Source organism: Diadema antillarum, unplaced genomic scaffold, assembly GCF_040938485.1.
Source record: "Diadema antillarum isolate AM-2024a unplaced genomic scaffold, OU_Dant_1.0 seq00000409_RagTag, whole genome shotgun sequence".
NCBI classification, from domain to species: Eukaryota; Metazoa; Echinodermata; class Echinoidea; order Diadematoida; family Diadematidae; genus Diadema; species Diadema antillarum.
The window spans coordinates 106149-118803 of record NW_027271396.1 but is presented as its reverse complement, the minus strand read 5'-3'; the positions used below and the strand labels follow the sequence as shown (position 1 = coordinate 118803).

Sequence of the window (12655 nt, the reverse complement as noted above, 5' to 3'; positions counted from 1 at the left end):
TCATCATCATAATGGCAGTCAGTATCTGCCGAGTCTGAAGGGGAGTATTCAGAACGAGTCCTGATACTCTTTCCATTGCCACCGCCTTCACGGGCTGGTGTCTGCTTTGCCGACTGTGCCTCCACAAATTGAACAACCACAGCTAATTGGCCTTCAAGCTTGCCGAGTCTATCTTCCAAAGTTGAAACTTTACAGGCCAGTTTGGCAGGTGGTTTCACTGTTTTGCTTGCACCGGTACTACCGCTAGGGTTAGCACTGCTTGTTGTAGTAGTACTATTACTAGTACCTGCCTTGCCGGCTCTAGTAGGCGTTTTACCTTTGGCTGTCGCAGTTTTCTGCTTGCACTCTTGTGCGTGCTGGTCTCCGCGACCCCCGCCGGTGGCTGCCGGGGACGCGACTGCTGTCAGCAGCGGTGGTGCGGCTGCGCCGCCCACGTTTGGAACGTTGGTCGAAGACATAAATTCCGTTGCTGTTCAGCTGAAGAATGATCGTTAAAACCAGAAAAAACCTGGCAAAACCTCCCGTTGAGGTAACTTTCGCTATTACGTCGATCCAACTCGAACGAAAACTTGAATATTCAAGTGCAATTCCGGCGAATTTTCCGAGCACAGAAATTCGCGTGTTAGCAAGATGGCGGCGACTAACGAATTGAGTGGCGCGCGCACTAGCGGGATCTCATATATGACGTAATCTCTCACGAAATTACGATATAAAATACACAAATTGTGTACAGCCTTAAATCTGGTTTTGCCTCATTTCCCTGCAGTTAAAACAGAAATCCGAACGTTTTGACAGATTTTAGTAATCTGATTTCAAACTAGATTTTCTCGGCTCACCTGTCAGCGACTTTAGGATCCTTTTATTGTAGCGGGTCACATATAGGTCAAAAATCAAGGTCAAAGGTCAAAGAAGTCAAAGGTCAAAATTTTGTGTACAAGTTTTGAAGCCCTCACCCAGTGCCATCACATAAAGCAAATGGAATCGAAATCGGGTTAGAAATGGCGAAGGAGTGGCATTTTGTAGCAAAATGTACAATACAGGTCAAAAATCAAGGTCAAAGGTCAAAGGTCAAAGAAGTCAAAGGTCAAATTTCTGTGTAGAAGTTTTGAAGCCCTCACCTAGTGCATCACATAGAGCACACGGAATCGAAATCGGGTTAGAAATGGCGAAGGAGTAGCATTTTGTAGCAAAATGTACAATATAGGTCAAAAATCAAGGTCAAAGGTCAAAGAAGTCAAAGGTCAAAATTCTGTGTAGAAGTTTTGAAGCCCTCACCTAGTGCCATCACATAAAGCAAACGGAATCAAAATCGGGTTAGAAATGGCGAAGGATTAGTATTTTGTAGCAAAACGTACAATATAGGTCAAAGGTTAAGGTCAAAGGTCACAACTGAAATTCTGTGTAGAAGTTTCAAAGCTCCCATGTAGTGCTATCATATAAAGCAAACAGAATCAAAATTGGCTCATAAATGACAGAGAAGTAGCAAATTGAACATTTTGATCACACACGGACGCACACACGGACACACACATGGACACACACACATACGGAGCCCGTTTCATAGTCCCCGGATCGAACTCGTTCGGCGGGGACAAAAAGCATAGAGCTGATAATTTTGCGACCTGGATTTTTATTTTGTTGTAACTGGAATTTCATCATAACCGTGTGCTTTTACAACTGGAGTGCACTATAAATTGCTTCCCCCCCCCCTCCTTTAATTGTCCCCGTTTATTATTTGTTTAATAAACTTATACAATACTGCCAAACAAAGTTTCCTGACTCTAACTTCATACAGATAGTTAAAAAATTGGTACTAATCCACATTTTGACTGTTGCTCTGCAGGTAAAGTCTCAACCTCATAGAATCATCCTCTGCCTTGAATTTCTTCGCAATTTTGAGAAGTTTAAAGGGTGTGTACAGTTCTGGTTGAGGTGGGGATTTAGCTTTCAACGTTTTGTGAAATATTCAGAAACCACTCTATGAGATGTCAAAGAGCATGCAATTCTAAGGGGTATCGAAAGTTTATTAGATGAAAATCTGTTTTGAAATGGCTGAGATATCCAAAAACAAGGTCAAACAAAGAGATCCTAATAAAAAGCATGGCCTGTCGCCTTTTATAATTATCAATTTTTTTTGGAAATCTCAGCCGTTTGAAAACCAATTTTCATCAAATAAACGTTGAATCCTTCTTCAAATTACATGCTCTTTCATATTTCATAAGAGGTTTCTCATTATCTCACTTAGGAATGTTATAAACCTGAATCCCCACCTCAACCAGTACTGCACAGTCCCTTTAACATGTGACATCAAATACTTTTTCATCATCAAGTATTTTCCTTAAACTGTACAGACCCTGGTCTCTGAACATCTTAGCAAACCATGAAAAATAGTTGCAAAATATTTTCTCACTCTGCTTTACAATCTTTGATGTCATGCAAATGTAAAAAATTCAACAGATATAGTACATACAACTCACTACACAAAATGAAACACACACACACACACACACACAAAACAAACAAACAAACAAACAAACAAACAAACAAACCTGGCATTTTTTTCAAGTGTATGATGGAATCTTACCTCTTGACTCCAATGCCTTTCCTGTTGTACCTGATGCTAAGAAACCTCCAGGGGTGGTAGGGGCAGCATCTCCCTGGCCCCCTGATGGTGGGGAAGCATCACGGTGGGGTTGTTTCACTGGGCTGAGTGTAGAATCTGCAGTGTCCAGTAAAGCCACTGGGCAATGATAGGAAAAAAGTTTCAAAAAATTGACATGTAAAATGCAAAGTCAATAAAAAGCGGACACAACACTCTCTGCTGAAATACATACAGGTATACACACGGAAATGTCTAATATCAATTTTATAGCAAGACATGCTTGTCTATCTCTTTTCAACTGCCATTTTTTGATATAACAACTTTGAAAATGGTGCAAAGCAAACCTACCTTATGATAATATTTGTAGTTCCTAGCACATCGTGTCTAATGTTAATTTTCAAGATTTGATATCTAATTCATTTGTCCATAAAATTGACAAAAGTTGTAAGAATTTGTCTGCTGTGCATCATGAGACGACAGGCAAATAACTTACAATATCATTATGTCATATCTTTGTTAGTAATACATGACTCTGAAAAAGAACCACTAAAACACACAACAAACAAATTAACAAACATAGATGTGCAAGTTGATAATGTAGCCCTTGGCAAGCTTTACCTTTGGACAACATGCTGGGTCCTTTCGTTCCCTGGAGGGGAAAAAACGAAACATATGTTCACACAAGGCCTGCCAGTTTGTTTGTTGGGTTTTTTTTTGCACTGAGGAACAGCTACATTTGTACCATCAGCAAATAACTTTAATCCTGCAACACATTTGACTCAAATTTTATTACATGGCATTAGTATCATGAATTTTCAAAGCCAAGTATCTATCACAGTGCATCACACAGCATACTGAATGTACTAATTACTTTTACTCTTAAATCTAACAACAAGTAGTAGAGCTATACTGGTCACCACAGGTCTTGTACGGCTGTCTGGGATCACTTGCATAATAACTCCATATTTTGGACAGAAGTAACTTTACTAGGATATGTCTGGATGACACTGACTCAAAGAGATGATCTAACAATACACCTAGTATGATCTTGTCTAGGGACATCCAATATGACAAGGTTAAACATTCCATCTTCAAGGCACCAATGCCCTTTAATATCTACAATGAACAATGGTAAAAGTCACAATATTGATTACCTTCTTATTCTGCACTGCTGGCTTGGGAGGTGTCTCAACAGCAGGCTCTGGATATCAACCAGAGAAAAAAAAAGTGAATTACAGATACATGGAGTCAAAACTAAAACAGCCATATCTACCCTTTTTTATGAAATACTAGACATGGGCCACACATGACAGTGGTGATGGTGTCAAACAGATGATCATCACACACATAAACATAGGTTACTCCTTCCATAGAGAAACATCACACATCTGCTGATGACATACAGCACAGTCTATTTTTATCCAGTCCCACCTATGTTATTTCGTGTAAACATATATCTACTTCATAGAAAGGGGAAGGGGGGAGGAAAAGAGGAACTTTGGAAGCTACCTGGATCATCCTTGACTAGATCAGCAAGCTTCTTGTCTTGAGGCCCTGTGTCCTCAGGAGACCTGTAGAATGACACAAAAGAATATTGTGAAGAATAATATCTCTGTACATGTATGCACAATTCATTTCATCATGGCACTATAGGCCACTTTCAATTGAAACAGAGTTAGTCTAATTGTAATAAAAATGGTACAGAGACATAACATATAATCAGGGCTTGAAATTAGCGAAAGGCCGGTGGTAGAGGGCTACTAAAATGTGATGTCGGGTCACCAAATTTGAAAGGAAAAAAAGGAGGTTTTCTTTTGGTGACCTCATAGGGCGGCTAGAATTAAAGATAAATTTTTATATTTCCTTTTATTTGGGGCCACCAAAATTTCACATTCAAATATTTTAGAGGCTGGAACAGACCAGTAGTGACATAGCTACAATTCTGTAATGTCAAGCCCTGGTATATTCATGTTCACGTATGCCCCTGCTTGAAAGCATGTTGGCAGAACATGTGGTTTCTTCCATAAGTGCTTCTAATTATTCAACTGGCAATCAGCTTGAAACACTGACGTCACACATATAGACATACACACACACACAAATATTAGAACAGTTTTTTTTTTACATAAACTGCAACAAGAAAGGTCTCTGTGATTTCCTACAACATCACGTCAACCAATTTCTTCTCACTCTGAACAGAGCTTGTACATCTAGTGACATTGGAAAAGGTCAGACCATATATCCACCTGACCTGTTGGGGCTAAGTAATGACCCCTTACCCCATGTAAGCTGATGGTAGTGTTGCCATGGTACCCATGGTCCCTGAGAGATCAGCCTCTCGGTTCAGACGGCTGTAGTCAATAAGGCTGCCTCCTTTCTCCTCCAGCTCCTTGAAGAAGCGAGCCTTGTCTGCCATCTCCTCCAAGGTCTCAGCTCCAGGTCCGGTGGAGCCGGGTGTGGTCAGACCCTCCAGATAGTCCTGACCGGTAGAACCTGGTGTGGTCAGACCTCCCAGATAGTCCTGACCGGTAGAACCTGGTGTGGTCAGGCCCCCTGATGGCTCTAAGATGACATTCAAAAAGAGACAATTTACCAGAACAGATCAATGACAGAAAATAACACAATGAAATGGCTATGTATCTTATACTAGATAGTTCATGAATAGAGACTAGAAAATACATAAACCTTTATTCACTGCTTTGATAAGAACATGCTAAAATATTATTATTATTATTTGTTTTAATGGAGACAGAAACAAAACAATTGTTCAGCAGAGCAATGATTAAAATGCCCCCAAAATACTTTACAGGAATATGTCGCAAATCCTGAACTTTTATGAAAAAAAAAGGAGGAAGCACAACATGACTTTCTTAAATAGGAAAAGAAAAATAATACAAACACTTAGGTTGTGTGCATCATGTCTGTGATACACTGATAGGAACATTAGCAATGGAAACATCATTACAGTAATAAAGTACATCCACTCTGTAAATTTTTGATTGGCACTGGACAGAAAAAACAAAAACAAAATCTACCTGACTGGCTGTAGGTATCCTCAAAGCTAGCTTGCTCTGGGAGCACACCACTGCATTGGTGAGGGAAGAGAAAGCTGCATTTCAACACAATGATTGAATAGTATACAGTACAAGTCACAAACATCTTATGAACGTGATACCATCAGCTTTATACAACCAAATGAAAGGAAGGCACTTAACAAAAGAATGTTGAATTAATTTGTTCCATTTCAGTAACTGTGCTTGCAAAATCAGGAGAGTCTGAAGCTCATATCGAGCAATTTGTATTGTTTCATGGGCCAGGGAGTAAAAAAATAAAATACATATTACTGACAGTTTTTTTTCAGAAGTCTTGATGATCAGACCACCCACTATTCAGAGAATAGTCAAAAACAGTCAATTCAATCAATAATCTATTAACTGTCAGATCAAAACACATGTTTGCATTTTGCAAGATTTTTTTTTACTTTATTTTACCAGAGTACAGATTACCATAGTATGTTTCTCTGTTGATTCCAATCCACATTAAAAAACTTTATGATATAGATATGGTGTCCATACACTTGTACATGTGATGTTAGCATGCAGACTCAAGGGCATCTGACCCATCTCATCCACTGACTTAGAGTGTTCAGAAATCAACACCTGACTCTCTCACCTAGAATGACTGCTAACTTCAGTCAAAAAACTGGTTGGAATGTACATAATCAATATATTTGTGGTCTATCACAATTAACACGACTCACACACAGTACCTCGATGAGATCTTCCAACAAATGTAAACTGAAAAACAGTACCAAATCAAAAGATTATTACGAATCTGTTACCTCCTCTTCCGACTGTCCTGCATCTTAACATCAAGATCATCTACAAGGAGGAGAGAGAAGGAAGACTTTTAGAACAGCTTAATATGTATACAGCCTGCACAATGTCTCTCTTCTCAGGTTCCAGGACATCCTTACACAAGGTAACAGTGTTATTTTTGCCTCATGTATCCTTGCAATGGCACCACCAATCTGTTTTAAAAACATACTTACATAGGAAAATGATCTGCTCTCTGCATTGGTCACAACCACAATTTTTTTTTTTGCACTCATCGTTATTCAAACATTGGGTCTCCTACTCAGGAAATTTGGTATTTCACAACAAAAAACTCTTACTGAAAAAAAAAGTCATGAAAGAAGGCATGGAAATTTTAGAGTGGCTATATACAGTAACTTAATTGGATTGGGACTGTTACATTCCAGACATTCTGTTTACACTCAAATACATAGTGCCAAAGAGAGTATACAAACATTTTCATGCCAAGTAAAATTTGATAGGTTAAAAAAGTGAATGAAAGCAATCTGACTACAAACACAGAATCACACCTATTTTCACTAACATGTACATTGTATAACTTGCAATATAATACACCTGTATTTTATAGAGCACTGGAGTTGTTTGTTTGTTACCATTCTCAAGGCTGTCTCTGCTAATCTGTCTTTGAGCTCCAGGATCAGCACCTTTTCTCTCAAACTTTCCTTCATCTTCACTCTTTGCAGGTGGAAGAGAAAAAAAAAGGAAATACAGATACACAATTTTCTGGACATCATGGAAAATTTCTAGATATTTCATACACTTCGTCAATGCCACATACTACATGTATGTCTAAACAAACATCTTGGAAGAACATTCCCCAACCACTAACATAGGAGAGATTCTGTAAACCTTTGTGTGAACTCATAGTTCACATTAAGGGCATCTTGCATGCAGCATAAAATCTAATGAAATTGCAGAACTCTGAACATTCAACTTCCTCTGCACATATGATTTACACACAAATAAAGGTCACTCTATTTTTAAATCACAGAGCACAGAAAACTGTTCAGTTAAATAATGTCAATATTCATATTTTTAATGAAGTTCCTTTCACAACACTACTTAAGCAGCCACTACAATTTTGTGAACATACTGCAACACGCACTGAATAACTGAATGAATGAATCTTGATAAATAAAATGGTATCAAAGGTTATATATGAGAGAACTTGAATGCATGACAAAACTAAACAGAAACCTTTTTTTTTTAAATATTTTAAACTATTTCACTTTTTACTGAGTAAGATACACCTTGATATCATCTCTCTAGTCTACTAGTCTCACCTTGACTGATGGTTTCTTTTTGATGACATCATCCAGCGCCTCCTCCTCCTCCTCCTCAACCTCTCTCAGTGGAGTCGACTGCTTCTTGGGTTTTAACCACTTCATGCCACCTGACAAGCAAACATTCATAGCTTTGAATTATTACACAGTGTGAAATGAAATGCAAGATATATAGCAAATGTGGATGGAAAAATTGTGTGAATGCTCCCACACATTTTCATGCTAGAATAACAATTTGTGCTGTCATCAGTACACGAAATCCACCATGATGAGATACAAGTAGTGAACACAGAGAAGGCAATATATCAACTTACTTGGTGTTGAGCTTTGGGCAGGAGCATCGTCAGATTTTGATGCCTGCTTTCCTCTACCCATCTTGAAGCGATCATCATCATCATCTTTCATCCACCATGGAGTCGAGTCCTCCTTCTTCTTCTTCACATCTGCCTTCTTTCTTCCTCGGCCAGTAAAGTCCATGGAGTCATCTGAGAGTGACTATGGATCAAGTCCAAAACTTATTGATCAAGAACTCAAATAGAGAGGGACAAGTGACAGGTTACTTTCTCCCAAACCTTTCCCATGTTGTCACTGGAAGTACCTATGGGGAAACTAAATCAACAATCTTTGAAGTAAGCACACTTTCTTTCTACCCAGTAAAGAATCTGTGGTAGGTGGGTATATTGGTGTATCAGCACAAAACTGGAACTTAACAATCCTTGTATGAAGGACCTAAAAACCATGACAATCATCTTGTTACCGTATATCAGGTTTTTGACTCCCAGTATATAAAACCACGGTATAAAAACCGAGAAATATAAAGAGTTGGAATCAGCAAAGTTATCTTATAATAGGAAGAGATATCTGATCTCTTTACAGATATCTGATCTCTTTACAAGGTTCCTTGCTAAATTTACAAAGGAGTGCAGTCAAATGGTTATCAAAGATTATAAGTGTCTCACCTCCTTGAGGAATCGCTCAAATTCTTCATCCAGGTCGCGACTTGAAAGTTTCGGGGCCCGGGGCATGATGGCATTATTCCTTTCTAGAACAAGAAACATCATGTTGAAGATAACAGTTTAAATGTCAGGTTAATGATGCAGAAATTGCTTCATGAGCATTGAAATTGTGTCACCGTCAGTCAGGGAGTCATGAGTGTTATTGGAACCTAGATGGTACCTTGCTGGGCAATGTTGCTAGTATAGATGTAGACACTGGTGTATATAATTTTAACTAAGAGTAAGACAGGAGCTACATATGCACACTCCTATCAGTAGTAATGCCAATAGTAAATTAGTGGCAGTGTGTAAATTCAATCAAAAACAAATGGCCTATATCTACTAGCTGATCCTACAAGGCCATAATAATAACATAACATTATAGTCCCTCTACAATTGTTTCTGGATGTTACATGAGACACATTACAGATTCAGACAAGTGTGGTTAGGTGTGGTATTCAAAACTATGATATTAATAGTGGGAAAGCTCTAGGGTCTAATTGAAGAATAGTCCAAATGTGTGAGTGCCTCAATCTAGCGAGTCCTAGCTAATTGTTGCCTACATACATAGGTCTACATTGGGCCAGGCCCTACTGCTGCACTGGCAAGTTGACATTATATGTGACTGTGACTGTGAGAAAAGATGAACACACACACACACATTCTCTATCTATCCATCTCTCTCTCTCTCTATCTCTCTCTCTCTCCATTATTCTTTCCTTTTAGATGGAGGAATAGAAAAGGATGTTTTCAGAACTAGACTAGTTGCCAATGACCAAACCAAAACTATGTCATGGAGAGGAGAGGAGAGGGTCTTGTATAGCAGGCATAAAGAAAGCCATAATTTGTTATTAGTCCCAGCTAACCGAGATTTAACTAAAAACAGAAAGAGAAGCTTAAGCCAAAGGGAAAACAAATAGACAAGCATTATCATGTACTTATACGCAGTGTAATTGGTCACTCTACAATAAAAAATATGCGCAGAAATGCATAATTGTAGATTGAAGTGTGCCTACAATCAATGGCAAATGCACATTGCTCTTGTAGCAACGTCAGTCCGAGAAACCCGCTCGTGAGGCCTGCTCCCCCATATGAGCACTCCTCCACCTCAGGAGACCTCCGGAGAGCCTCATGATGCCCCCAGGGAGAGCGACTCATGAAGCTCCCTGTTCACTTTTTATTCATCTCACATCTGACATACCGGTATAAATTGTCGCAACTTTTCACTGTGATTTTTTTTGTTACACACATGTCTACTATCCATGATGAAAAGACGAAAAAATTCTGTCTGTTTTTTTAACAACAATCGAGTTTTAATCAACCAATGCACAGCGACCCCTTGAAACATGGGTGCCGGCAGCGACTCTTTTGTCCCAAACAGGTTTACCTATTACAATAATATTCTGCCTCCTGATTGGTCAAAACAGGCCGCTAGGTGTGGCAGCTTTGCATGCCATTGAGCGAACCCGCTGGTGCCCGTGTTTCGATGGGTCGCTGTGCATCGGTTGATTAAAACTCGATTGTTGTAAAAAAAACCACACAGAATTTTTTTTTTTCTTTTCATCATATGGATAGTGGACATGTGTGTGTAACAAAAAATCCCTGTGCAAAGTTGTGACAATTTATATGTCAGATGTGAGATGAATAAAAAGTGAACAGGGAGCTTCATGAGTCTCTCTCCCCGGGGGCGTCATGAGGCTCTTCGGAGGCCTCATCCTCGTGAGGCGGAGGAGTGCTCATACGGGGGAGCGGGCCTCATGAGCGGGTTTTCCGGACTGACATCAGTGGAGGAGCTGATCTGAGTGATCAGTACACTTCAGATGGTCTGAAATATGAATACTATATATGATAGCCCTACTACATATCGACCACCCTCTTTTAAACCGACCGCGTATTAATTGGCGCACTGAACGCTTAGTACGCACTTCACTGCGCGCAAAGCACATAAAAATGGATTGGCTTTGACTGTTGATGAGGATGGTGTGGGAAAACGCGAAAATTCACTGTTCATTAATGGTTTTAATCAAGGACAAAATTTCGAATGAATATTTTCACCGAATCGTAATGTAATGTCTATGGAAGTTTCTAAAAAGCTTCGTACAACACGGTGTTCAATAAAACTCGGTTTGCGTGCATTGTCAATGCAAAAACAGCGGTCGATCTCAATAAGGAGCGTTACCGCGGGGAGCTGAAACGAGGCCACACAAGTTCGACGGTGATATTTTTGCACTGAAACTTCCAATCGGAAAGGGAACAACAGCATTTCATAGAGCTGGATTTTCTCATTCACGTAGGTCAAGTTTTTACGTGAAATTCAGTGAAAAATATTCTTATCAAGCAAATAAACATTAGGCGGTCGATGAGTATAGTAGGTCCAACCATACTCTGTTATATAAACAATGAAGATAGACGTACTCTACACCATCAATTCTTAAGAGTGAATTCATTGTTATGTCACCACACCAGCTAACTGCTAGGGTAAACTAAAACAGTTAACTTGGCTACACATACCGTTCTGGCGTAGCTAATTCAATTCAATTCAATTCAATTTAGTGAAAAATAAACATAATCACAGTAACAGTTAGAAAATGAACAAGAAGCAAAAAAAAAGAAGAAGAAGAAGAAGAATAGATCTGGGTGTTACCCTTATCACTTATTACCAGTAGCCTATTTAATAGCCGGGGGTAAATAGATCTAGATACCCCCCTCCCCGCCCCAGTGCAGTATAGCTTCCCACGAACAACTGACGAAAAGCTGCAACAGGGATTATTTGGGTACCAGTACTCCTTCAAGGGCCCATAGTAGGGTTGGGGGTACCACGTATCGACACCCTAAGGATCTGTAGCTTGTTTATTCTAAAAATATAATACAAATCCGCCTAATTCTTACCTCAAATATGCCATAAATACTGCAGTTTTGAATGTCGTGACCGTCTCGTTGATTATGAATCTCCGTTTTAAAATAGCGCAATTTTAGTGCGTGCGTTCCGTTTTCTTCGCGCAGCTAAAAAGGGAACCTTGCGATCGACACCCCCTCTCCTCCATAGCCTACACGTGAATTTCACAGCATAGGTATACACGTGAATTTCACAGGCCATAGGTAATACACGTGAATTTCACAGCCATGCGTCGTTACTGATCGGATGTGTAATTTTTAGCTTGGTTTGTTTGAGTTTGATTTTCGTTTCTTCGTTTTTATTGTTTTTATAGCTAATGACACTTAATCCCGCGCGTACTTTTTTGTTCTATACGCAAACAGCCATGATACGCAGGGTGTCGATGGGAAGGTGCCCTGTCGATAGGTGGTGCCCCAACCATACATGGCATCATAACATGGCAGCTGCGGTTTAACCAGGGAGGTGGGCCCACCTGTCAATTCTAGGTTTAATGTCCTAGTAATACTAACGGTTAGGCCTAGTGCACAGGTAATCTAACAGGTGCTCACCACGGCAGGTAATCATGACCCTACCCCACGCGCCCCCTAAAGCCCTACTAACTGTTTAGTGTTAATGTTTAATAGCTTTATCGGATTCACGGATGATTTCCACAGCGCTACTACACTAGCAAGGCGCAGGCAAAAAGATTCTTTGTGCACTTTGACCAGGACTGGACTGGACCGGAGGAAATCTACAAAAGAAGCATCATCAACAAAACATTAGCATACTTACATGAACTTCAATTACTAAGGTGTAAATTCAATCTGCAATTTATAGAATGGCTTTCCCTAGCTAGCCTCTTGAAATTAAACTCCGCGCGTTTCGAGCGAGTGTCGTTCGTATTTCTCATTTATAATTATGCATGTTTCATGGCGGCTGCTAGAACTGCGCTGGTTCGGCATGACTGTGACCCGTTGCTTCATTCGCTGGTGATCGCATTCGTGGTCAGTGCGATGGCGCGCGGC

General features: G+C 39.8%; 1 protein-coding gene across 1 annotated transcript in view; it reads right to left on the bottom strand.

Moving 5' to 3' along the window:
* The window catches only part of LOC139732287 (centrosomal protein of 162 kDa-like), a 33643-nt gene extending 21115 nt beyond the window's left edge, over positions 1–12528 (bottom strand). Inside the window, exons 1-12 of the mRNA XM_071643159.1 lie at positions 12423–12528; positions 8720–8802; positions 8075–8255; positions 7761–7870; positions 7071–7152; positions 6444–6483; positions 5638–5687; positions 4882–5164; positions 4112–4173; positions 3757–3803; positions 3221–3251; positions 2585–2740 (exon numbers count right to left, since the gene is read on the bottom strand). Of these exons, the coding sequence (XP_071499260.1) occupies positions 2585–2740; positions 3221–3251; positions 3757–3803; positions 4112–4173; positions 4882–5164; positions 5638–5687; positions 6444–6483; positions 7071–7152; positions 7761–7870; positions 8075–8255; positions 8720–8785 (1108 nt within the window). The 5' untranslated portion in view covers positions 8786–8802; positions 12423–12528. The remainder of the gene's footprint in view (positions 1–2584; positions 2741–3220; positions 3252–3756; positions 3804–4111; positions 4174–4881; positions 5165–5637; positions 5688–6443; positions 6484–7070; positions 7153–7760; positions 7871–8074; positions 8256–8719; positions 8803–12422) is intronic.
* Between the last annotated feature and the right edge of the window lie 127 nt (positions 12529–12655).